Raw genomic sequence first — 27,576 nt, 5'->3', positions numbered from 1 at the left:
AAACTCGTTTCCAGTTTCACAGACTCTTGCATTGGTCCCAGGCCCCAAATTGCACGATATTCTGTCCTAGTTTTCCGTTCCTTGTTCTTGGCATAATAACTTCTTCAATATTCGTTGATCCGTTCCCTGTTGTTTTTACAGTATTGTCTTCGGTAATTTCTGATTTGCTCCTTGTTCTGTTGACAATAGGCTCTCTGGCTGCTGGCAAGTCGTTTTATCTACATGATCTAATCTCATGATCAACGTAGTTAACGCAAAACTAGTGCAACCATTTTTTTTTTTTAACAAACAACTTGTACAACAGGATGAAACTTTAATCATCGTAAAAGCAATGTGGCCTACGTGTTTCAAAAGAAACAGGCGTAAATTTTCTCAAAAAGTCCTAAAGCGTCATATTGACGGTCTCGTTATCGACCAATACAAGACTGTTTTGTTGTTGTTGTTGTTGTTGTTGCTGTTTTGCAAGGTATAGTTATAAGTTACAGACGAGTAAAATTTCAATATTTCAGGGGAAAATCAATTCTCGAAAATAGGGAGGCATTGTAGAAGCCACAAGGAAAGCACGTGCATTGCAAAATACAATACATCTTCTATTCATTACTAAGCATGCGACGAGACAGGCGCGAAAATGGTAAAATACAGGTCCACTACTGTAACCTTCAAGATAACGACCGAGAACGTGGGTATGGAGTTTGTAGGGTAAGGCATTAAGTAGGGAACTTCCGGATGATAGCAAAGGCCGGGATATCGCTAAACCAAAGTACAACCACTTGCATACAGCAAAACTGGGTTTAAACTGAGGCTGGGTACATGTCTTCTTTTAACAGTATACGTTTGACTCAGTATATGGCTTTCTTTGCACAGGTAATTCGTAAATTACGAAGGAGCACGGAGCGGGGTTTCGGTTGAGTCACCCAGACGAAAAACAAATGTGTTGTGACTACGAGAGTACACATTGACTTGGAAAACGAAGAAAACCACCATATTGAAATGCATAAATTGCAAACTTTATTTTTTCTAAAGCTATAATTTCCTCGGTGATGCCTTAGACGTTTACTGTTAAACTGACGTGTTTTTTCGTGTAATCTATAATTCGTATTTCGTATCCTTGTCATGTAGTCACTTGTTAAGTCATCATGCTAAATAAAAAAGCATGAAAAACACTATTAGTTTTCATTAAAAGTTTCTTATTAAATTAGAAATGGATTGGCTTTGGTTTTTTCTTCTGCAATTTAAGTGAACAAACGTATATTTGCATTACAATCTTAAAGTGGCCATAGCCTTTTTTCTTTTACTATTTCTCTTGAATATCGACTTCGCCCAAGGACTTCTGCGAAAAAAACTTTCGATTTGACTAAACTGCAATTTTAAATAAACTTTGGGAAACCTTCAGTTTGGCTCTAAGTACGTCTCATGAACTCGTCAGGGCGTAGGTGTGCCACCTAAATATAGACTTTAAAATATCTTAAGAAAATTGCTTTTTGTTCATACTGACGCATTTTTTTTCCCCGAGGAGTTCTTTGGGCGTAATTTTCAAACAAGTGAAACTAATTAAAGTTGTATTTTATCGCAAACTGAAGAAAAGAGGAAATAAGGAAATCAAACAAATTAACCTGATAATTTGAAACTAGCTCCTTAACTTATCGCATCAAGCGCACAGCTGTACCATTTGAAGCTCTTAAGAAGTAGCAGTGTAGATTCTTTGGTTCAATTCAGCTTGAAATTTTAATACAGAAACAGCATCGTTTCTTTTTGAGTCTCACTACGTGTCAACGTATTATTATTATTACTATTATTATTATTATTATTATTATTTGTATGAAAATTAAAATTTCATATAGGAATAATAAAATAAACTCTCAAAAAATCTTAGATGGAGGTGACAACAAGTGAATGTGGTTTTATACTTAATGCAAGTAGTTCGCTTCAAAATGGCTACTTTTCAAGTTGGATTTTATTGTGTCAGGCCCTAAAAAAAATTTGTTCTTTTTGGACGAAAAAAAATATTCCTAGATAACGTAACCCCAGAGCGATCTATAACCCTCTAGCCCGAGATTGAGCAGTTTAGATCTTACAAACTTTTACCCCTATTGAGCGGTTTTGTTTGATTCTTGCAGACATATCACTCTGAAGTGTTTAGTTGATCACAAAACCAATCTAATACTTACCACAATCTCCCCAGTTTTCCGTGTAGATAGCGTCCAGTGAACACCACAACCTGTGGTGATCAACAGTAGTACAAGAGTGGTATGTCACTCCTCTGTAACTGAAAGGTATGATGCAGCATTGGCCACCCGTTGTTTTTAAGAAACATTCTAATCCACAAAAGAAAGGAACAATTAAAAAAACAACGCTAACTCAAAATTTTATATATAGTAAGTAAGTAAGTAAGTAAGTAAGTAAGTAAGTAAGTAAAGACTTTATTTAAAGAGGGTAGCACTAAAATAGTATAAAAATACTAACAAACCAGTGGTCCTCTAAAAATTATGTACCATACGGATGTTAAAACTATGGCATAACTATGAGATAATATAACGAATAAAAATACAAGAGATAAGAGATAAAATCAATTAAAAGTACAAAAAGTATAACTAAATCACAGAATAAAATGATTTAAAAGCTGCTGTTCTTCAAAAATTCTTTTCCAAAGAGAGTTCCTAAAAGAATTAAGCGACGCTATTTTCCGCATTGATAGCGGTAAGCTGTTCCAGGCTTGACAGGCCGTCACAGTAAATGTTCTTCCTCCTTCCGTTTTACGTTTGATAACAGGGCGAGCAATATTGAAGTTGGTATACCTAGACTACCGTGAATGAGTGTCGCCAGTAAGCTTAAGTAAACTTTTAAGATAGGTTGGTACATGCCCCTGTAAACGCTTGTATATGACACAGCATTTAGTTAGTTTAGCCTGTTCGAAAAATGGTATCCAGTTTAGTTTATTGAACAGTTTGACAGAGGAGGCTTGACAATCGGCGTCTAGAATAACTCTAGCAGCCCTCTTCTGCAACTTTAGAACACGGTTAAGGCAATGTTTATCACCGCTCGTCCAAACCACATTTACATAATCAATTACCGGTCTTACCATGGTGTTATAGAAAATAAGCCGATGTTTTAGAGGTAGACAATATTTAATTCTCTTTAAAATGCCTATCCACTGCGAGAGCTTTTACTCAATTTCTCCACATGAGGGATAAATGTTAGTTCGTGGTCGATTTCTAGTCCCAAAAGCTTCGCACAACGAGCATTCTCCAGTTGTTTTCCATTAATAACTACAGCAAGGTCAAGATTAATTCTGGTAGAAAGTCGCTTGCCAGTAATGGTAAGCGCTTTTGTCTTGCTCTCATTGAGAGGAAGTTTATTAGCTGTTGCCCATTGGTCGACCGCAGAAATTGCTGTAGTCAGTGAACTTTGTAAAACACCAACGGAATCAAAGTTAGCAGCGCAGGTTAACGTCGTGTCGTCTGTGTATGTTAAAGATAAAGAGCTTTTCCATAACATACCAAAAAAAAGCTGGATATATTTGGGTATAGCAGCGTTTGAGATCTTCAAAGTTTCCTTCCTCTTGCCACACGCTTGCGAGGATATCGCTGGGTGAGCGGTCTATCACGGCCGGAAAGTATTAACACTTTGAGAGTTTGAGTTTCGCCTGAATTGCAAGCAACACTTGATGTTTCATCAAGGCAATAAGTGTTTGTGTTAAAATCCACTAAATCGTCGGCTGTCAATGAAAAACAGCGCTGGCCGATGCGTGTTTCGTAGCTAAACATGATAAATTGGACCACTTTCGTGTAAAAACGTACATCGAACTCAAACAATATCTCCAGTTTTGAAATAAGTTTAAGAATGATAAATGCTTGATAACATATTAAAAGGTCAGCTGGAAATATGTGAAAACGGCATAAATAATCAGTAAAGTTACGGTAGCGCTTTCTTTAATCAACCCGAATATAAACGACTTCCGTTTTGTTGATTAAGTTCTCAAAACTTCTTTTCTATTTCATTTTCGAAGTATGGAATTTAACTATGTTGAAGAAACAGGATCATTTTAGTAGCCTTTTAGCGTTGGCAAAAATCTCAGCACAAAGATAGCAAAAAAATATATATTTCAATTTTCTCAGTCTTGAAAGTGCACGCTGCAATATGCAAATGTACGGGTCATACTTTCATTTCAAAAACTTATGGAAACGCGCCAAACAAGCAGAAATAATACGAAACTATCGGAATTAAATTTAGTTATGATTAGGCATTGTTCTGAGAAACTCACAAATTAACTTGATTTAACAAATCGAATGTGACCACTGTGATAAGAGAACAGAAAACATTAAACCTCATTCGATTTGTTTTTACCACAATATCAACGTCAAGGAAAATGTTTTTTCAGAGCGCGAGCATTCTCGTCCCCAGAGCCTCCGTTTCTTTTGGTCACATGGTCGGAGAAACGGAGGGCTCTGGTAGCAGCCATTACCGGATGCCCGTAAATCGCGGACATCCAGTAACGCATGCGTAATTTTGGCCTGCATATCTGCTCATGCTCAGAAACTAATCCTGAGGGAGGGGAGAATAGAGTGTATTCTTCAGATGTAAACAGATCGGAACGTTGACATGTGTTTTCACTTCGCTGAAGTTAGGTGATTTAGAGTTAAAAAGAGAGTAGAAAGCGGCCTTAAATGCCGTCGCCGCTTCAAACACGATTGCCAGCTTGTGTAATATTTTAACAAGGGGTTTCGCGGTGCATTTTGCGGTGGACCGTCTAGAAAAATTCAGTTTAAAGAGCGAGGTGCAGTTGTTAAAGCTTTCAAGCAAAGAAATCAGGATACGACATGTATTGCGTCTATCGATGACACGGCAAAATTTGTTTATGGACACACGGAAGCGTTTGTGGAAATCAGCCGTGGAAATTGCATCACAGACCAGAGGATTTAAATATAAGCCGTGCTGATAGATTAAGGGAAAATTTTTTAATGGTAAGAACTATTTACTTCCTGGTTAGTTTACATAAGTTTGTAAGCTGCAGCAGAATTAAAATCTGTTGAACTCAGGAAAGTTTTGTTGTATTGGAGTTTTGCTCATGTTTCCTTGCAAGGAATGTAATAAAGGTGCTCACTTTCATATGATCTTTCGTGTCCTCATTTTTTCAAGTAACCACAGTCTATTCTATTTTTTTTTTTTTTTTTTTTTTTTTTTTTACAAAAAAGGGTCTTACACAATCAACAGATCATTAAACTGTCAAATTAAATCGATCAATCAACTTTTATTGTGCATTTTTTACAGAATTAATTTACATCAGTTTTATCATTAAATAAATATGAGAAAAGAAATCTATTTTGCATATGGCTATGGAAAGAATAAAAAAAATATGTGTGGTAACCAGGGTATAGGGTAGCAATTGGCTTTTGAAGGAGTTACTAACATGTTGAGAAAAACGCAGAGAAAAAAATAAAAGTCCTATGCCAGTTGTTATCGAGTAATTATATATGTGTGTTGGGGGCTAGCTTCCATAATGGCTCTGCAGCAATTTTTATTAGCTTATTTGGAACATCTAATGATGATTTTTGTGCATTCAGGCTTGGGAAAAGCCTGCAGACATTACAAAACTAGATATAGGGCTATTCCCACCATTTTGTCCCCCACCCCCCACTGCTTTTGTTGATATCATTGTTTTTGTTCATTTTATACCTTTCAACCAGCTTATATAAAGCTTAATCTTTTGGGTGCTTTCAACAACAACAACAACAATTAATTTCAGTATTCCCATATGAGTACATGGTGTTACCAAAAATATAATACAGCCATAATGATGTAACTATAACATTAGTATTTAGCATTGGTATACATGTAGAGGTGCCAGATGTGAAGAGAGTGATTCATATTGGTGTGCCTCAATGTACATTATGGAAGATGTTTTTTTAGGAAACTGCATGAACAAAATGAATGGGAAATAATGCAATGTTATTGCTCTTTTACAATTCGTGTTACTTCATGGTAATAAGTCTCTTCAGCCTGTTATACAACCATGTACAACAACAAATCTCGAACACATACTTTCCATGCCTTGTGGTTGATCAGAAAATCAACCACACAGCTTTACTATTTACCATGGTTCTATCTCCATCTCCTTTTTCTTCAGTATTATTTATTGAACTGCAAGAGCAACATTCTTATTTGAATTATCCACAAATGGCCATCCTTCGAGGAATTTATGTAGCACTATTATGGTCTGAAAATTAACAAAGAATAGTAAATAATGGCAGGAAATAAATAATCTTTCAAGGGCTAACAAAAAGATGTATGGGTTATTGACCAAGTGTGAGTTCAAGATGGCTGGATATTGGCCAAGTTCTTTTTTTTGCGTGTTTATGGACCGAAACGGAGTCGAGGTCCATAAACACACAAAAAAAGAACGAGGCCAATATCCAGCCATATTGGCCGAGCAAGCTTGGTCAATAAAGGATTTATTATATGGCTTTCAGGGAAATTTTTCTTGCGGGACACGGCGGGTAATCCCGAGCGGGCAAGATAGCTCCATCTTGCCCGCTCGGGTAACCAATCACAGTGCAGGATTTGATTCATCTTGCCCGCTCACAGAGCTAGCCATATAATAATATGATATTTTTCTTATGGGGATATTAATGTAACTCTGTACACCTATAATGCTTGATTTGTCTTTAGCAGAGATAATTTCCAAATTTTGGCAATTTCATATCAATACATTTTGGACAGCTAGAATCTGATCTGCTTGATCTTTCAGAGAGAGAAAAACACACTCACCTTCGGATTTCCAGTGCCACATTTGCTTAGCAAGAGTGATATTTCTTCGTCTTTTCACCTGGCTCTAAGTTTCCTTTTGAGCTTTTCATAAAGGAAGACAAACGTTTCTTGAAACCCACTGCCGATTCGAACTTAATCTTATGATTTCTTGGGGTATGGTCAGCGACAAAGTAATCTTCCCACTTTCTCGGCTGCTACAACAAAGGACGATGATTACGATCGAGAATGACATCGTTGCAGACGACGTACTTCTCCGGTTACGTGGAAACTTTAACGATTCCTTCCGATCGATCGGGAAAGGTCACCATTTGTTTTGCGTTTTTTTTTTTTTTTTTTTTTTTTTTTTCGTAAAGCGCGCCTGTGTCAACTAAGCGAAGGTGCCGGAAGTAAAATGGAATGCGTAGAGCTTTGTAATTTTCATTTCTGCTGCGCATTCATTTTTTGTCAGCCAATGAAAAAATGCGAATATTTGGTGCGTCCAGAGCTACTCGTCAACGACATTTTAAGACGAGTAGCACTGGGGACGAGAATGGAGCGTGAGCTGAAAAAGGCATTGCGTGACACATTGACGAGAGCAGCACTGTCTAGACTCTTATCGACGACAGCAAATTAGCCAATCAGATCGCGAGATTAGTAGCAATTGTGGTAAAAACCAGAGTAGAGAGTTTTCTTAGATAAGCTTTATTCGTAAGTCAGAAGAAATGGAAAAGCTAACGCGTAGGTCCTGGCTTACTCATTCACAGCGCGAAATTTATAGTCCTGAAAAACTCTCCTTTTCCCGTTTCCTCTAAACAAAACATGCACCAAAAAGGTAGCTGATTCATTTAGAAGGGAGTTTCGTGGAATGTCTTTAGAAATCTAAGCTCGAGTATAAGTGAGCAGGATCTGCTCGTTTTAGTACAATTACCCAGTCTACTGCATCACACCTTTTGCTCGGACTGCCTCGTTTCACCGCCAGGCCTTTTTCCGCCCTGGTATGAACGTTACCACCTTAAAGTAACTCAAAGAAAGCAAAAATCTTATATTAAGTTTAAACATTGGCAGTATACCTTTCTCACAATATTCACCATTGAATCCTTTGTCACAATGGCATTCAAAGGTGTCATGCTTGTAATTCGTCACACAAGTACTTCCGTTTCGACACGGCATGGAAGAACAAGGTGACTAAAATAAGAAGAAATAATTCATGGTTATACAAGGAACTTTGTTTCATGATTTGGAGTAAAGTTGGAATACCAATGTGTTAAAGAAATGTGGATATCAGAAACCAGGTCTTACCATAGTGAAAAAGTGATGCGAAGTCACGTTTTCATTGTACTCTCTGAAGTCTCTGTACTTATCACAAGACAACAGATCGCACCAAAGTTTTCCACCCTCTCCTTTGGAGGAAGCGAAGTTAAAAGAAAAGCACCTAGGATTGCTGAGGCATTCAAAAATGCAGTCAAAGATGTCGTACACGGTGGATGTTCCAACTCGAGTCACATTCAGGTAATGGAACTCGTCCTTTGAAAACTGACGCTCTTTAACAGTTTGACTGAGAGAACTGACATCTTGTTGCAGGAGATTTTCTTCTGGGGAGAGAACAATAATGTATGAGCCTTACTACCAGCAAACAAGCGAATTAGAGCTCACATCACGTTCTTTGCTTTATTGCTAAAAGCATGCTATCAGCTCCTGCGCGCCATTGTAAAGATTATTATAATCGCAAATTACTTGAGTAATTAGTCTATCAATCATCAAAATTTAGACCCTAGTAAAGCTTTCAGGGATGTAAAGAACTCCATCTTCCTGTTGAATTATAAAACATACCATGGTAAAATAGGAATTAGTTAGGTCTTGACAACAAACTATGGAACTTAATTATTTTAAGAGATAACTAGGTGGACAAAAGAGGACCCGGTTGCCCTTGGTTGTCGAAGAAGGAAGGTCCTTGAGATGCAGAAAGCTTGATCGATCGATATTAAATTCTTTTCATAAGGATTGTGAAAAATCATAACTGCTATGAAATGTCCTGGTTAACATGTAACAATATTTTAATCATCCGTGTTAACTTTGCGTCCATTTAAAAATGTGTGTTTTGTACGTGTGAGTTTTAGCTATTTTCATTTATGCGGGATTCACTGTTTTTTGGGTTACAAAATTAAACATACCTTTTTTTGCGGTTAGTTAGTAAAAATATAGCCAAAAAAAGTTATTGTCGTTAATTAACGGTATTATGATTCGACTTGGCCGAATTGATGCCTGATATCCTTCGCTTTAAAACTTCACCCAATTGTATATCTGTCTTTCTCTCTCTTTGTCTGTTTGTCTGTCAGAGTGTTTTAATTATACCCGAAGCGCTGGCCGCTTTAACAACTTTTGCTATGGCGCGTTTCGAGACATTCAGTTTAAATTAAATTTCCTGGCACTTCGTGTTCGTCCGAGCCGAAAGAAAAGTTACATGGAAACTAAGGGAAGTCTTTAACTTGTAAGCGGTTGTGGAATAATAGCCCCACTGGAAGAATCCAGGCAGGTGAACGGGAACAAGTTAGAACTTCTTTGAATGTAGTTTTCATTGAAAAACGAGACTTGTTTTGCATACAGGTGACCTTGATCGATAGCGTCGATTGTCGAAGTTGCTTTAAATCATCACATTGTTCCTCCTGAAAAAGGCAAGATGCAGTTTAGCATAGAGACTGACACTTATTTAATTTTCCGATCCTACAGAAAGAAATGGTAGTGACGATCGATCCGTAGCACGAGAAAAGTCCATGAATTGTTGTAACCTTTCAAGAAAAAAAAAAGAACATATGCTTGTGGTTTTCATTTGCGAAACAGTTCCGTGACAATTTTTAACTCGTTGGAGAATAAATATTTTCCAGTTACGCAGGCTCAACTCAGCCAATAATTGTCACCGTTAGCAGATAATATTTCGATCACCGATGGTAACTTATACAAAGAGCCGCTTCTAGTGTTGTGGCTGGTTAGTTAAATAAAACAACATAAATGTCTTTACAAACAAATGATAACCAATTTTATATAACCAATTTTAGTGAAAATGTGTTGTTAATATACAGTAAAGAAGTGCTTGAGGTGATAATTATAAATTTCTGTTCTTCAGCTTATCTCAATAGGCGAGAAGCAAAATGTAGCGCCACGTAATTGCCCCTTGACCAGACCTGAAAATACGAAGAAGTTGCATTTATCAGGACGTTTCTTAATACGGCTGATAGGCATTTTTATTCCCTTGTAGGTTTAGTTTTCGAGTCTGGCGAGGAAGACAGCTTCTGTTATTACACGAAATTCTTTCACAACGTTCTTTCAACGGTATAATAAAGTGCTTTAACTGTATTTTATTTTCGATCAAAATGCAAAAAGTGAAATGTTTAGCAGTAAATTTTAGGCTTGTTTTATATCCTTAGCTCGCTCAATATAGCTGTCAATGGAAAGCGGAAGTTTTCCTTATACAGGTGACTTCGATTGATAACGTCGGTTGTCGAAGTTGCCTCAGAGCATCACATGCGTCCTCTGTTCCTCCGCGAGGCATCAATCATCAAAACCGTATGAGGGTTTGTCGATATTCCTATTGGTTGTTTTGGAAAATTTCTGTCAAGTTTGATGTCCAAAAATACAGCGACACGTTTTACGACGAAGGCCATTGCAGGAGATCAATTTTGAAAAACGCAAATCCCCCACACGGTTTTGATTATTAAGAGTGCCTGCCCGTAAAAATCAGACAAATTCTTAATTTCGCGGCAAGGGTCGAAAATTCGATTTCGCTCATATTCTTATGGTAGATAGGCTAGGGCATGACAAAAACTACTGGATAGTTTTTTTTGGCAAAATATCCTTTTATTTCAAAGAAATATGCAAATTTACCAAATTCCGTTAAAATCGTCATTTGACGCACCATTTTATTAAACAAGTTTGAGAGCCCCGCATGCAAAACCACATCACTCTTCCGTCTTTAAAACACTCAAATAGTTTTGTGCAATGTTTAAATGTGTACTGGGTTGATTTTAGGGAATGTTGCGTTGTCTTTTTGGGTGCAAAGTAATTAAATTTCGAAGACATGTATTTCATTCACTTAAGAGTACTTCGTGGATGTAATTAATTTTCACCATGTGCGAAACCTTCAAATGGATCAAGCTTCTGGTGGTTGAATCGCAGAAGGATGGTCTACAGATTCCTGTAAAAATTTCTTTGGGCAAATGATTGTGAGCGACGCGAGAGCTTTTCAAAGTACGTCAAAAATGCAAATATTTGACCATCCGTCGTCAAATTTCAATTTACGGGTTAGACGTATATTTTAGCATGCGCCACATGACTTGACCTATGTTAAGTTGCAATAGACACAGAGCTGATAATTTCGAAATGTTCTAACCTTATTTGTTGTAAAAGGCAGGTCCAAGGCCGATTTGACGTGTTTCTAGTCGATCTCTCACCATTCGTCGCATATAAAGCTGAAGTTTGCTTTTGTTTACACAAGGTTAACGTCCGATGTACATCGCCTACTATCAACCTATTATTGGTCGAATACTATGAATCTGTGACCATCTTTCTACGCTTATGAACATCACTGCATCTAAGTATAAAACGGCTGAGTCATTTGTAGATAGTTGCTTGCTTTACGCTTCGCCAAAATATTGCGTTTGATCGATTGCTGACTATTGCTGATAAGCGTGTCGGCGCAGCACAATCTTACAGCTGTTATTTGTGCGTCACGCAATGCTGTCACGGCATATGCTGCACATTTTGATCTATTTTGTATAGAGTACTCTCAGGATAAGTGAAACAATTTAATCATTGTTCATATGTTTGTTCATATATATAATAATATGTGTATATTTATATAATCGTGTTCTATAGTGTACGTGGCGTCGGTCCAAATCACGTTTGCTGTACGTTCTGACGTTTCAGACAACCGCTGATAAAGCTATTGCCTGTACTCACTAGAATTTTAAGAAAATCGCGATAAACAAATTATAGATCAATGAAACAAGAACTAGCTGAAATAAAAATAGGAAATCACAACGTGTCTAATTCGTGAGAAAAACAGACTAAATTTAATTAGTAATTACGTGAGTAAATAGCCCTGGCCATGCCATTTTATTTGGCGTATTTCGTTTGCTTAGTGGCGAGGCATTGGTATGCAACAGAAAATAGTGGACTGTTGTCAATACAGTCCAAAATTATCGTTAGTAAAATATTGTAAATAAAACACCTATTGGCCGGTTACCTCCGCGGCCACCATTTGGTCATTCCGAAAAGGGTTTCATTATTGTCTTTACCCCTGTTAAGCGGCCACCCAAAATTTAAGAACTTTGTTTTGGAAAGGGCGATGGCAGATACGAGTCTGAAACTGAAGGTGCATGACGAGTGATAATTCAAACACACGTCTATCATGATTGTCTTGAATTGACTCCATGTTCACCAAGAAATTTATAGCCCGACAGTGAAAAATTAAATATTCAAGGTACGCCAACCTCTATTTAAGCGGCTAGCTCCATTAAGCGGTCACCATCCATTTCCCCGAGGGTAGCCCATTGTATTACATGTAAACCAAAAATAATTGCATCGCGCGAAAAGACCTAGTTATGAGTTTAGCGTTACAGTATTACGCAGGGCATATAGGTAGCGGTGGTCCAGTAAAAGATAACAACAGGGGCAATGGTAAACTATTCATTCTTTTCATTTCTTAATTCAATCTCTTCCTACTCAACACGATTGTGTGCTCCCAGTGATTCTAAGCCTTACGGAGCCTTACGTATTAGGATAGAAATTGTCCTACCCCTACCCCCTAAAATGGGATGACAGCATTGCGTGACGAACAAGGAACCGCTGCAGGCAAGGATTCAAGCCATCAAACCATGATCTTCAAACGCAATATTTTGGTGTAGTGGAAAGCAAGCAACTATCTGCAAATGACTTAGCCGTTTTTGACTTAGATGCAGTGGTGATCATATGTGTCCAAAGAGGGTCACAGATTCATGGTATTCGACCGTTAAATAAGTTGACAGTTGGCGATGTACATCGGACGTTATGTAAACAAAAGCAAACTTCTGCTCTATGTGCGACGAATGGTGAGAGAAACACGTCAAATCGGCCTTGGACCTGCCTTTTACAACAAATAAGGTTAGAACATTTCGAAATTATCAGCTCTGTGTCTATTGCAACTTAACATAGGTCAAGTCATGTGGCGCATGCTAAAATATACGTCTAACCCGTAAATTGAAATTTGACGACGGATGGTCAAATATTTGCATTTTTGACGTACTTTGAAAAGCTCTCGCGTCGCTCACAATCATTTGCCCAAAGAAATTTTTACAGGAATCTGTAGACCATCCTTCTGCGATTCAACCACCAGAAGCTTGATCCATTTGAAGGTTTCGCACATGGTGAAAATTAATTATATCCACGAAGTACTTTTAAGTGAATGAAATACATGTCTTCGAAATTTAATTATTTTGCACCCAAAAAGACAACGCAACATTCGCTAAAATCAGCCCAGTACACATTTAAACATTGCACAAAAATATTTGAGTGTTTTAAAGACGGAAGAATGACGTGGTTTTGCATGCGAGGCTCTCAAACTTGTGTAATGAAATGGTGCGTCAAATGACGATTTTAACGGAATTTGGTAAATTTGCATATTTCTTTGAAATAAAAGGATATTTTGCCAAAAAGAACTATCCAGTAGTTTTTGTCATGCCCTAGCCTATCTACCATGAAAATATGAGCGAAATTGAATTTTCGACCCTTGCCGAGTCATTTTCCATTTTTATGGACAGGGGCTCTTAATACCTCGTGAATAATATAATGCAGTAGCTTTGTTGATGCGGTCGAGTTTGATACCCGATAAATTCGCTCAATGGAACGTCGGTCGTTTCGCGCTTTTAGGTCGCGCTCGCCTTATGATTAAAAAAAACTGAGGCAAAACAATTTTTATCGAATAGAGCATTCTATAACCTTTGCATTGATATATAATTTGTAGTGGTTGTCTTTAAGATAGCGCGGTAATATTTTTTTCGCTAAGGACACCCGCGAAGGTTTACGGTAACCTTAATAAAACAATCTTGGTCATGTGGTCGAATGACTCCTCTTTTAATACTCTATCAGCTTTCACGAGCCAAAAATAACGTAGATACGTTTGGCAGAGCGTACCATGTCACAAATCAATGTTCTGTTTGCTTGGAGCTAATGTGACTTGTCTGCCAACAAGCCTTGCTCTCAGACTACAAAGTAACTACCGCAAAATAAATTGAGGACCTCTCTCTTTTAGTATTGTACACTGTTGTTCTCTCGGCTTAGAAGAAGGTAAATTAAGTGTCGACCTAAACTAAAACGCGTCCCGGCCGTTCAGAGGAGGAACAGAGGACGCATGTGATGCTCTGAGGCAACTTCGACAACCGACGTTATCAATCGAAGTCACCTGTATAAGGAAAACTTCCGCTTTCCATTGACAGCTATATTGAGCGAGCTAAGGATATAAAACAAGCCTAAAATTTACTGCTAAACATTTCACTTTTTGCATTTTGATCGAAAATAAAATACAGTTAAAGCACTTTATTATACCGTTGAAAGAACGTTGTGAAAGAATTTCGTGTAATAACAGAAGCTGTCTTCCTCGCCAGACTCGAAAACTAAACCTACAAGGGAATAAAAATGCCTATCAGCCGTATTAAGAAACGTCCTGATAAATGCAACTTCTTCGTATTTTCAGGTCTGGTCAAGGGGCAATTACGTGGCGCTACATTTTGCTTCTCGCCTATTGAGATAAGCTGAAGAACAGAAATTTATAATTATCACCTCAAGCACTTCTTTACTGTATATTAACAACACATTTTCACTAAAATTGGTTATATAAAATTGGTTATCATTTGTTTATAAAGACATTTATGTTGTTTTATTTAACCAGCCACAACACTAGAAGCAGCTCTTTGTATAAGTTACCATCGGTGATCGAAATATTATCTGCTAACGGTGACAATTATTGGCTGAGTTGAGCCTGCGCAACTGGAAAATATTTATTCTCCAACGAGTTAAAAATTGTCACGGAACTGTTTCGCAAATGAAAACCACAAGCATATGTTCTTTTTTTTTTTCTTGAAAGGTTACAACAATTCATGGACTTTTCTCGTGCTACGGATCGATCGTCACTACCATTTCTTTCTGTAGGATCGGAAAATTAAATAAGTGTCAGTCTCTATGCTAAACTGCATCTTGCCTTTTTCAGGAGGAACAATGTGATGATTTAAAGCAACTTCGACAATCGACGCTATCGATCAAAGTCACCTGTATGCAAAACAAGTCTCGTTTTTCAATGAAAACTACATTCAAAGAAGTTCTAACTTGTTCCCGTTCACCTGCCTGGATTCTTCCAATGGGGCTATTATTCCACAACCGCTTACAAGTTAAAGACTTCCCTTAGTTTCCCTTAGCTTTGTTGATGTGGTCGAGTTTGATACCCGATAAATTCGCTCAATGGAACGTCGGTCGTTTCGCGCTTTTAGGTCGCGCTCGCCTTATAATTAAAAAAAATTTAGGCAAAACAATTTTTATCGAATAGAGCATTCTATAACCTTTGCATTGATATATAATTTGTAGTGGTTGTCTTTAAGACAGCGCGGTAATAGTTTTTTTTCGCTAAGGACACCCGCGAAGGTTTACGGTAACCTTAAGACAGCTATACTTTTGGCTTGCTCTTGAATTAGCAGGTTTCTTTGAACAAAAAGAACAGGACTGTTAATGCTCCTCTTAAGTTTACTTCATCTCCGGCTTCACGCTCTGATGACACGACTGATTAACGGAGCGCGGCGAGGGAGAAGTATAAAGGATTGATAATTTCTCTCGTTGAAGCTTCGTCACAATTAAGACAAAACAAAATATCCTCTCACTGAAAAGACATTTGTCTTTTGCCATTTCTATATAACTTTACTTTAAAGTGTACTGGACCCAGAACCTTTCTTCAAACATTAGAGTTTAACATTATCACGCCATTATAAAGTTTTAGAATCTCACCTGAAGAGCAACTGGCCTTTGTTATCAGAGACGACAGCACGATGAAAACACAAAAAAGGAAAACAGTAGGCATGATCGATCCCTAAAGCGAGCAAAATCGGTAAACTGCTGAGATTGAAGAAAACCATACGTTTATGGTTTCGAGTTTCAAACAGATCAGTGTCAATTAATAAGTTTCCGCTTTCGTAGGTTTTACTTAGCCAATAGGGACTTTAAGATACGCTACGGCGAGGCGTTATTACGGCTACTTTAGCCGTGAGGGACTAAGTTGACAACGGTGTTTTACCCGCCAAACTCAAATGAATAAGATTTTTCTGTACGGCAACGGTATGTGTAGTCTCTACGTGTCTTTACAAAAATGACTACTTTCAAGGAAACCAGAGATTATTCTACTTTCATACGAAATAGGCTTGATTAATGACAATGATGTCGTTTTCCTGTATCCGTCTTACATTTCCCAGAACTCAGGTTTGCCTTTTAGAACTTGATAGAACCGCCTGTAATTCCAACCACACAAAAAAACATAAACTCTGATATAAAAGAGCTCGATTTCAACACGGACAGGTTGTTCGTACAACGATTACGTGATAAGCCCGAAAATACAAAACTTTCGATTATAATAAAATACATTTTGAACAGTGATAAACAGTTATAGCTCAGATTAGAACATACAAAGCTTTCTTATCTACGCCAACGGCTGTTCGGCCCGATACTAATATGACTGAATTGATCATCTCGCGGTAGGTATTAAAATCGTTCAGATTTTCTGTACAAACGAAAAGAAACAATGATCTTGGAACTGATTGTTATGATTGAGAACTTTAACTTCAAACTAGGCTGTTCAAACAGTGAAAAAAGCGTTAAAATGAGACGTAAACAGCAGGCTTCTACTCACGTAGTGAAGAGTACGTGAAACCAGGCACTTTCCCGTTGTAGAAAGCAAGGCTACGGCGGGAAAGCAGCACTGGTACGCGTGTCATGACATCACCGGAAGTTATCTTTACTATTTGCCCCCGTACTATAGCCTAGCCGTACCATATCTTAAAGTCCCTACTAATTATCATTTGGCTGATAACGTTTCGATTATCATTGGTAATTTAGACAAAGACCTGTCTAGTGTCGTGGCTGGTTAGTTTATAAACAGGTGAAAATTCATTAATTAGACGTCAACAGATGTACCCTCATATAACCAATTTTGGCTGAATGTGTTTCTAGTAATTTCTAGTCACAATCAAACAGTAGTTAATGCCTAAAAAGACTGTTTTCCGGGATGAAAAGCATATAGAATATCATGCTGTTGGAGTTTGGTTTGCGTGTTATATTTACAACTCCACCAAGAAGTAAAATCGATCCAAAATACCTTACTAATTAAAATCACATTCAACAAAGAGATGGGTCAGTGTTTGACTGCCACTGCAAAGGTAACATTTGTCCTTCTCTGTTATCATATCCCTAAAGAGTCTACTTTTTGTGCACAGAATGTTGTGGTTAACCTTAAATTGTAAAGCTGACCTTCTGACATCAAGAGTTAGTTTGAAAGGAAGCTCATAAATATGCGAAATTTTATCCGCAGAAAAACCTGCCTTTTCAAGCTTTTCCGCTGAGGTGAGCTTCTCAAAAATCTTTTTTGTCTTTTTTGTCTTTTTATTTTGTCTAAGCGTCTTACTTGAGATATTTTGTGTATCAATAATCTTATCTTCGCAGTCGTTAGTTTCATTCTCCTTGTAGCTATTCTTGAGTTTCTTTTTTCAGCTCGTGGAAATAGCGTTTAAAAGCCCTAGGTACTGCAAAAAGTGTGTTTTAATGCCGAAGGTATGCTGGAAAACATTAAATGTCGTTAGATTTCCATCCTCAGTTATCAGATCTTTTATGTATTTAATACCGGCTTCACCACGATCGATAGAATACTGACTTTCCTGCAATTGTAACAAGTTTATTATTCCAAATAATCTCATTTTCCACTTCATTCTTGCTTAAGGGAGTGTGAGCCACAATCCTCTGCCATATTTTTCGCGACCAACATCACAAACAGCATGCATCCATCAAATAAGTTGAGAGTTTTGAGACCTTAGCTCCACCAGCTTAGGCAGAATCTTAGTTCGCGTTGGCAGGGGCGTGAAGATCACAGATTTAATTCCACGCTGACTCTGAGCTGTGATCATTTTTCATAATTGCAGCAATAATTTGTAAATGAACTGGTTGTTAAGATCCTTAAAGAACTTTACTTGCAGTAAATTTGTCTGCCAAAAGGAAAATCAAGAGTTGGTTAACCATTTCTCGCACAAAATTGTGCCTAAAGACACGACTAACTCACTTAATTAGTCCCATCACCACTTTTATTTATTTCACAACAACTGTACTACATGCTTCTTCCTGGTTTGCAGTTAAAAATTTCTTAACAATTCGTTGTTAACCAATTTTCCCTTAACAAGAAGCAGGAAAAATAAACATGCATAGTATAGAGTATAGAGAGTTAGCGGTCTGGTTGATAACAATGAAGTTGGTATCTTGGCTGATCCTCATACCGAGACAAATCTTGTTGAAAGGCGTGCTCCAGTAGGTCGGAAGTTTGTTCTCCTGATCATCAAGCCCAGTTTTTCCTCCTGAAATGTTGAAGGCGGCCTTGTTGCTCCAGAGATTGGAGTCGTAATGAAAGGTTGGCTAAAGAAGAAACAAAACAGCATTTGGCAAAATAATAGCACTGCGCGAAAAGCCAAATATTCGGGCCCGAATTCGCTCGAATACGGATCGGCTCACGCCGCGTATGCCGCAATGTTCTGACGTATTCGATTACGGCTGACTCGAAATACACCTGGAATATTCTAGAGGAATCCGGCCTGTTTTTCCGTATTCAAATTTAATACTCGTGAATGACTCGAAGTGTTCGATAAATCATACGGGCCACGTTTTGGTAGATTAATGTTGCATTAGATGTTCTTCGAAGATATAGCGATCATTTATGACTCGAACATTTTCGAATACTCTCAGTTGTTCGAGAGTTTGCGACTGGAAAACGCGATGCACGACGCCACTTCTGACGTGAACGTCTTCGAATACTAATGAATACGTCAAGTATGCTCTAATTTTCGAGAATCGCACGCTATGAATACAAAAGTTGTGTCACATTTTTCACAGCCAAAGATGTATTGCGTCGTCAAGAACGGGTTTTATGCAGGTAATATACGCTACCGCGTAGTTCATTCAGACAACACGCTAGCTAGTGTTCCGAAGCGTCCGACTGGAACACGAGACTCATGCGAAGTATGAAATGTTTTCATGTTTAAATACTGAAGCATACGTGAGGTTTTAAGGTATTCCAAACGATACACTTCAAGTGTTCTGTGGTGTTCGACTGCAACATGAGACTCATGCGAAGTATCAAACGTGTTCATGTTTGAATACTGAGGCATACGTGAGGTTTTAAGGTATTTTAAACGATACACTTCAAGTGTTCTGTTGTGTTCGACTGGAACACGACACTCATGCGAAATATGAAACGCGTTCATGTTTGAATACTAAGGCATACGTGAGGTTTTAGGGTATTATAAACGACACGCTTCAAGTGTTCTGTGGTGTTCGACTGGGACACGAGACTCACGCGAAGTACGAAACGTGTTCATGTTTGAATACTGAGGCATACGTGAGGTTTTAAGGTATTCTCCACGACACACTTCAAGTGTTCTGTGGTGTTCGACTGGAACACGAGACTCATGCGAAGTATGAAACGTGTTCATGTTCGAATACTGAGGCATACGTGAGGTTTTAAGGTATTCTAAACGACACACTTCAATTCATGTCTCCTGTTCGACTGGAACACGAGACTCATGTAAAGTATGAAACGTATTCGTGATTGAATACTGACGCCAACTGAGGACCCATACCAAAGCTTGTATATCCCCCAAACTGTGTTCAAACTGCCGAGTGTAACACACTTTTAAATTCCTTTGGATTCCTAACAAAACCCACCCAAAAGAAAGAAAATTACCAGGACAATATGGATGTTATCCCAACAAAAAGTAAACAACTGCCGTTATGACATCTTCATTTCATTTCAAATAATACTTTATTAATACTGAATTAATAAAACTTATGTTACTTGTTCGTGTATGTTTATTTTCATCAAACTATGGAAGAATTTACATTGCCAAGACCCTATGTTATGAAAAAGTATAAGGAACCATCTGAGAAGCAAAACCTAAAAAAATACTATAACATTTTGTATGCATTTACTTTATATCTAGATGCTGCTTTGTTATGAAAAAGCATAACCATCTGAGAAGCAAAGTCTTTAAAAAACACTATAACATTTTTTTTTGCAAACTTTATAACTAGATGCTGCTGTGTTATGAAAAGGCATAATGAAGCATTTGAGAAGCAAAGTCTAAAAAACCACTTCTATAACATTTTGCATGCAACTTTCTAACTAGATGCTGCTATATTATGAAAAAGCAGAAGTTCGGAACCATCTGAGAAGCAGTCTAAAAGAACACTTACATTTTGTATGCAAACTTTAGAACTAGATGCTGCTATGTTACGAAAGAGAATTAGAGATGAATTAATGAATTGCTGCTTTGCATATTTAGAGCGGTTTTCAGTTGAGTGTCGAGAGTAATTAGACAATTACTTTGGTTTTCGTTTTGGTTTTACTACAGTTCGAGATTAGCTGAGAAGTCTAATTGGTAAGTAATTGGTTTTGGTTTTGGTTTTACGACACTCAATTGAAAACCACTCTAACATCATTATTATTTGGTTCAACAATAAATATTGGAACCCTCTTAACATTACCATATACCTTTAGAGGTGTCTCACACCAAAGGGATGTAGTGCATCCGATTTTATCTGTAGACATTGTATGTAAACCCCATATCAAATTAAATCTTAAAGAGCTGGCCATCAAACTATACCAAGGACTTTCAAATAAAATGAATTGTCAAATTTTTCTAGACATTTTAGTGTTGGTGTCCAAATCATTATTACCGGTATTATTATCACATTTTGAAAGCTACATGTACAAGTCAAAGTGAACTTTGTTTCTTGTTAATTTAATTTGTTTCTCAGTTTCTGGACGCAAAACACTAAAAAAATTGCCTGTGTGTTGCCATATTCAATCGCAGTAAAAAGTTACAGAACATTTCCAAAACAGGATTAAAGAATGGTGGAGTGATCATTCAAAAATCACTCTCAGAGAAAAAATATTTCGAAATAAAAATTAACAGACGTGGATGATAAACTAGCTACTGTCCAAAATTTGAGGCCGACTCACTTTGACTTAGCTTTCAAATTTAAGTGATTTGGATGCTCGCATAGAGAAACCCTGAAAAATTTGACAATGCATTTTATTTCCAAATTCTTGGTATACATGTACGTGTAGATTGATAGCCAGCTTTATTGGCCTTAATTAGACATGCTAAATGGTGTGGGTGCAAAGATATAGGGTAACCTCAAGACAAAGAGCTGAAAATTCAAACCAAGACCTGAGATCAACACTAAGTGTTGACAGGATTGATGACCAAAAAGTTTTACAGTCACATTTGGAAAGCTACACTATAAGCACCTGGGTTTCTAGTGCATGCAAAAACATACTTAAGATGCCTTTGAGAGAAGAGAGAGTTGTGTTGCACATTAATCAAGTTTACAGTGCAAACAAAGTATGAAAGGATGCGAGGGCCAGAGTTTGTGGGCTTAAACACATTAAAACAATTCAAGCAACAATGTTCAAGGTTACAGATTATGTTTCATTTTGCACTGACAAAGGTAGGCGAGCTCTAGAAGCCTTTCATTTTTTGCTAGATATGGTGCAAACTTTTTATGCATTAATTAATCCAATCAAAATTTGAGTATCAAATTCAATATTGTTCTGAATTTTCAGCTCTTAACCTGAAATGAGTGGCTAATAGTCACTCTGAACAAACAGAATGAACTGATTAGATAACTTCATGTAGACATGCAAACAAATTCCTCCTTAGGCTAATAACCTAAATGAGTAATAAAACTCAATTTTCAATATTTACCTTTGGAAGGAATATGGTTAGTACAGTGGAACCTCGATTTAATGAGCCTCTATATAACGAGGTCCTCAGTATAACGAATGATTTTCATGGCCCCAGTAATAGTAGACTATAAGGAAAAGAACCTTGATACAAAACCCTGTTATAGTGACCATACTTTGCCAATTCCTTGGCACTTCATTATATGAAAGTTTCACTGTAGTTTGACATTACTATAACAAATTGTCTTGAAATTTGTAGTGGTCATCAATGAAAAAGGGTTTACATGTACCTTAATGTAATGTATATATAAAATAACAGATGACGAACTGATCAAATGTAGATTTGACTTGACATTTTATTACTATTTAGTTTCGTACTACACAACTTGTGTGCAGTACTCATCGGCTAAAATTGCCAAATGGGAATTTACATCATTACACTGATTTGAAATACACAAGCGACCATTGGAAATGTGATAGCTACAATAAGCGAATGCTTTTACAAAACAAAGGAAAGTTGGAAATTAGGAATAAACTCTGTTATTATTGAAATACAAGAGAAGATTTAAAATTTAAAATTTAACATTTGACATTTTTCAGGAGGAATTTGTTTGCATGTCTACATGAAGTTATCTAATCAGTTCATTCTGTTTGTTCAGAGAGGCTAACTCAGGTTTACAAATAATAAAGTACTTCTCCCAGAGGCGTAGGTTACATTGATTTGAAGTGGGGTTACGGGTTACATGGGGCAGCCCCCAAGTGACTTTGACAATAAATCAAAGTTCAAAGTCACTTGAAAGATTTTAAAGCAAGCTGCCCCATATAACCCCACTTCAAATCAATGTAACCTATGCCTCTGGGAGAAGTACCTTTGTAAACCTGAGTTAGCCTCTCTGAATAAATGGAATGAACTGATAACTTCATGTAGACATGCAAACAAATTCTTCAGGAAAAATGCTAAATTTTAATTTTTAAAGCTTCTGTTGTTACACAATAGTAACAGTGTTTATCTATAACTTCCAATTTTCCTTTTTTTTGTAAAAGCGTTCACTTATTGTAGCTATCATATTTCCAATGGTTGCATGTGTATTTCAAATCAGTGTAATGATGTAAATTCACATTTGGCAATTTTATCTCATGAGTGCTGCACACAAGTTGTGTACTACGAAACTAAATAGTAATAAAATGTCAAGTCAGATCTACAGTTGCTCAGTTCGTCATCTGTTATAATCACGCTCTAGTTTACTACTGAGCACTCTGAAGACAGATATGCAAATCACCTTGTTTATATATAAAATATACAGAGACTGACTAGTGAAATGCCAAAATTTACTTGCCAATATAATTTTTCAAAAGCTCTTACAAAAATAAATCTTAAAAAGTCTCCATGGCCCCCTAAATAGTCATTAATACATACATGTATCTTGTAAACCAGGGTTCTTCCTCACAGGTTTTCCTTTTTTTCTTCAAATAAGGAGGCCAGGGATTATACATACATGTAAGGCATTACCAATTTTACTTCATCCTATGATTAAAATACAATACGCATGAAAGGTTAGTTAAGTTTATGTGTAAATCCACACTGGGAAACCTCAAATCAAGCTTGCAGTACTAAGAAAAATATCATAATAAATCAATCAGTAAATTTTACACAGTAGTTTGATTTAATGGTTTAATTCACCATCATTCCCATAGCTGTCCCTCTTGAAATCAAGGTTACATTTACTTCCAATGTATAACTTCTGCTTGATAAAGAAACATTTACAACCAGAGACAATTCCATACATCTTAAGCAAACATTACAACTGAACTTTACCCTGGAAACTCAAGCTTAACTTACTCGTACGTACAAGACAACCCGGGAAGACAACAATGGCTTACGTTTTACGTGTTGTTGTTGACTCGTACCTCCGTATGTATCGATGTTTTCACCAGCTGTATGTCACCAAAAACTGCTTGAAATCCTGCACAGTAAAGAAGTGAAGATAAACTGAATTTTGTCCGCCAAAGTAGAGTTTTTAAACGGTGAAAAAGGACCAAGAGATCGGTGCAAGCTTCAACATTTCACACCTTTCAAAAAGGACGCCAAAAAAATGGCGCGAGAACCGAGAGAACCTGGTATCTAATGTGGAAAACCGCTGATCCGTGCTTGTTGAAGGTCGGACACTCAGAATGCTGATGTAGGTCGTTTCTCTCATTTCGTTACAAGTCGTTTCGAAACACATTTAACGTCAATGTCGTTTCAAAATTAACCTCGAGGAAAAAATCTGATTAAAGTGTTTTCCGTAATACATTTTGTGATTTCTTGTTCAAGCGTAATGCAATGTTGATATGATGGCAGGGAGTCGACTGAGGAAGCTATTGGGCCGTTATTTAGGAGTTTCGTTGTCCTGCGGGCTCCGGAGTTAAACCCGTCCCACAGAGAAAAGATATTTGTCTGAAGGTCTCGGAACTTTCTCCACTGAATACACCAAAACTTCTCCGAAACGAACTTGATTCCTCTTACTAACCAAACTTTGCGCAGCTTTACGTGTCTCTAGTCAGTTTAACTTTGCGGAACTTTACGTATCCCGTAGTGTCCAATTTGTGGTTTCGAGCTGTGTTAACCATTTCAGACGAGACGGGTCATACAAAGAGAAATCGCTTTGTAGTGATTATCCCGAAAACGTCGGTCAAAACCGAATGAGTGGGATTCGAAGTTACAACAAAGCGTGTAAATTTCTTGACTCAAGCAAAACACATGCGCTGCGCCGACAACATGAACCAAAAAAGTACAATTGTTCTGGTCAACAAACGAATACACGATCCTGCTCCTGCGTATGCCCATATTCGATAAGAATTTTCCAGGTCCACGTCACGGTTGTACACGCCATGAATACTCTAGAATTCTATAACTTTGGCGTCAAGATCACGTACTCCAGGATAAAAGTATACACGCGCAGATCGCATATACTTTGAATTCATAGTCTAAATTTTGCTTCCAGGAGAATGCTATGCACCCGAACTGTTACCTTCTTTTATAAGGTTCTTTTTACAAAGGGTTCGCCATCATACTCTAGGATTACGACAGATGTGTGGTATACTTTAACGAAAATCCTCGAACGATTATGAACGGAGCGTATTCCACCATATTCGACACGAATATTCCAGGTGTACGTCACGTGTTGTGTGCGGCTTGAATACTCTAGGATTCTATTGCGTCACAATCACATATTCGAGTCTAGAATACTCCAGAATATTTTGGCTTTCACGCAGTGTAGGTTAAAGAGAGAAAGTATGATCAGATCAGACCATTCTTAGATATGAGATGTGACTGAATAAAACAAAAACTGGAGTTAATCTTCGTCGCCGGACGAAGACTGAGAGTCGAAGCTTCCCTGAATGACCTGCACCGTTTACAAAGATTTGTATAATTGGCCAAACGAAACAATAGCTAAACAGAACAAACCGGCATGCCCATAGCCCTAAGAACAATACAGGTGAAGGTTAACCTGAACGAATCAAAATAGAAGCTTTAAAGAGGTGCGCGTCAACCGAACGTTGCCATCAGTCTTCTTTAGCCTTGTGTCTCTCCACTGTTATTTGCATTTACACGTAATTATATCAGATATTAATGATTGATCTAATAGAGAGAAAGCAATGGTACCTTAGTGCCATTAATTTTCATAATAATAAAGTGTATTATCGTTTGTTTCACGATGTAGTCACTTGAGATGTAGATCACGAGGCGATAAAGTCGACTGATTGCACGGTATCATTTATATCACAAAGGTCGGCTGTGATTGGTGCATTTCGATCCTCCTATTGTTCCATTGTTCCGACGAGTAGCTGTTCCCTCAGTGGTCCGCTGTTGCACTGTTCTCCTGTTGTTGTGTTTTTTGATCGTGGGCATCCATGCTTCAGGAATTTCAATTCCACCATCCCTGTTGATGTTATTAGGGTGAAGTCTTATGTGAATAGCTCCTTGATGTGACCCTACGTGTGTACCAGTGAGGATCTCGATCAATAAAGCCGATAAAGCAGCGCTACAAAAAATGGAGAACGACGCAGGCCTGGCTGACCGCACGACACTTACACCAGTATCGCCTGAAGAAGACTAGCAGTAAGCAGTCGAAACGTCGCGATCTACATCTCAAGTGACTACATCGTGAGACAAACGATAATACACTTTATTATTGCCTCTACCACGATGAATAACAACAACCTTTTCCTCGACATTAATTTTCATGACCAGCGTCCACCCACCTCCTCCGCATGCTCCAAGACCAGAGTTTGTCACGTGACAGTACACAGGAATGTTTTCAGAATCCGTTTGAATTAGGTATGCTTTGTTTTCTCTGATGGTAAAACAAGTATTTTTAGCAAAAGAAAAAAAATGACACCAAAATATGATTTCGAAGAGTTAGTTCATCTGCTGCTGCAAGTAGTTTTACCCTCTTTGTTTTGGGGTGACATTGTAAACACACTTTTTGGGTAATTTGCAATTGTTTGGCTATCTCTAAGTTATGATCTTATGCAAAACTATGATAGCTAATGTTACAGAAAATTTGCATGGTATCACTCACTTGTGATTCGTGTAAACTTCCTTGCACTAGGAATATGACTGACCTGCCCAAAAAAGTATACAACAACATACATTGAGATGTAAAAACAAATGGGACAAAAAAATTTACCAGGAAATTGCTACCAGTTTTATTACTTTGACAACAATTCTCCTTTATTTCGGACTTGAGCTGTGCCAAGGTTGTCTCCATTGTTGTCACCAGAGTCGCTACTTTGCAGTTTGAATCGCCATCGACAGCTATGCTTGTAACCGCTACCAAAACGGATAACAGTGAAAGACATACCAAAATGGAGCGCATTGTCTCTAGTGATAAGTTCACGAGCTTCAAAACGACTTTAGTACCGACGCAGTAATAAATCGTTATGACTGTGTTTTCCATCGTGCGCTGGTTTTATGCAAGAGGGTGCTGTGAATGATCGACACACGACATCTTCCCCTGTCATCTAGTTCCATCAATCACAACTTCCCACATTATCATGCCAAGCTTAAAATTATCAGACATGGTTGATTTGTATAGTTTGGCTACTAAAGTGCGTTTTATGTATTTAGTGGTTTTCTTTCAGGTTTAGCTTATACAGATGGAACATAGCACAAAAAGGCAACAAAATGTCAACTTCAAGATGGCATATTAATAAAATAACGCATTAGCTAAAGCATAAATTTTTAGTCAGTTTTGCTTGCTCCATTAGAGTGCATTTTATTTAATAAATTGATTTTCTGTCTTTCCTAATGTTATCCAGCTAAAAACTATTGATATATCATCGGAGGATTGTTCCCGGCCTTTACAATTTTCACTGAAACCGTTCGGCGCTGGGAAAATATAAAGCCCTGGCCAAACGGAGTCGCAAGTAGACGCAAGTTCTCAACTTGCGTCTACTTGCGACTCCGTTTGGCCAGGCCTTGCGTGCACTTGCGCTGACTTGCGATGGCTTGCGCTCACTTTGGTCAAGATCAAATTTGCACGCAAGTCGACGCAAGTTTTTTACCGTTTGGCCACCCAACCCAAGTCGACGCAAGTTGAGTGACGTCCATTAACCCATTATCAGCCACTGAAATACGGGATATGTCTACCTTAAAATGGGTTTTTTGCGACTTCTGTGTACTTGCGAGGAAACTTGCAACGCAAGTCTCTACGCAAGTTCAACTTGCGGCTACTTGCGACCGCTCGCGAGTCCGTTTGATCAGGGCTTAAGCCTTACGATTTTGCTTTTTCGCTCCAACGTATTTCGCTTTCTTGTAAACTTTTTTAACTCTGTCT

The 27,576-nt window shown here is 37.7% G+C and overlaps 1 protein-coding gene and 2 long non-coding RNA genes across 5 annotated transcripts in view; all 3 read right to left on the bottom strand.

Moving 5' to 3' along the window:
• Positions 1-985: 985 nt before the first annotated feature.
• LOC110046340 (uncharacterized) lies at positions 986-15,938 on the bottom strand. 2 transcript variants are annotated; one of them, XM_020752033.2, is made up of 5 exons: positions 15,766-15,938; positions 8,044-8,336; positions 7,815-7,929; positions 2,169-2,315; positions 986-1,139 (listed from the first exon to the last, which is right to left on the bottom strand). In XM_020752033.2, the coding sequence occupies exons 1-5, from the start codon at positions 15,836-15,838 to the stop codon at positions 1,135-1,137; spliced, it is 633 nt and encodes a 210-aa protein (XP_020607692.2). In that variant the 5' UTR covers positions 15,839-15,938; the 3' UTR covers positions 986-1,134. The 2 variants fall into 2 exon arrangements, with proteins under 2 accessions (XP_020607692.2, XP_089147371.1); XM_089291245.1 differs by having other exon boundaries at positions 8,044-8,333.
• A 2,149-nt stretch (positions 15,939-18,087) lies between these two features.
• The window catches only part of LOC110046322 (uncharacterized), a 43,167-nt gene continuing 33,678 nt past the window's right edge, over positions 18,088-27,576 (bottom strand). The window contains exons 2-4 of one of the 2 annotated variants that reach the window (XR_016207771.1): positions 26,320-26,362; positions 26,000-26,091; positions 18,088-18,426 (exon numbers count right to left, since the gene is read on the bottom strand). This is a non-coding gene — a long non-coding RNA (uncharacterized LOC110046322). Of the gene's footprint in view, positions 18,427-25,999; positions 26,092-26,319; positions 27,223-27,576 lie in introns of those variants that run through there. The other variant, XR_002296357.2, reaches the window with a different exon arrangement.
• Positions 22,778-23,998, bottom strand: LOC149110755 (uncharacterized). Its single transcript, XR_016207772.1, has 2 exons — positions 23,663-23,998; positions 22,778-23,279 (listed from the first exon to the last, which is right to left on the bottom strand). It is a non-coding gene; the product is annotated as an uncharacterized LOC149110755 (long non-coding RNA).

The sequence above is a fragment of the Orbicella faveolata genome, unplaced genomic scaffold (assembly GCF_042242905.1).
Source record: "Orbicella faveolata isolate gen_17 unplaced genomic scaffold, um_ofav_v1 contig_24, whole genome shotgun sequence".
Taxonomy (NCBI): Eukaryota; Metazoa; Cnidaria; class Anthozoa; order Scleractinia; family Merulinidae; genus Orbicella; species Orbicella faveolata.
The sequence above is the reverse complement of the archived record's forward strand: the minus strand, read 5'-3'. Positions and strand labels throughout refer to the sequence as shown.

Excerpts from the sequence above, each read along its gene's own strand:
- LOC110046340 (XM_020752033.2), bottom strand. The coding sequence starts at position 15,838 with ATGCCTACTGTTTTCCTTTTTTGTGTTTTCATCGTGCTGTCGTCTCTG. Across the intron at positions 8,337-15,765 it reads AAAGGCCAGTTGCTCTTCAG|AAGAAAATCTCCTGCAACAA; the intron begins GTGAGATTCTAA and ends TTCTCTCCCCAG. Across the intron at positions 2,316-7,814 it reads TGGTGAATATTGTGAGAAAG|AATGTTTCTTAAAAACAACG; the intron begins GTATACTGCCAA and ends TTTGTGGATTAG.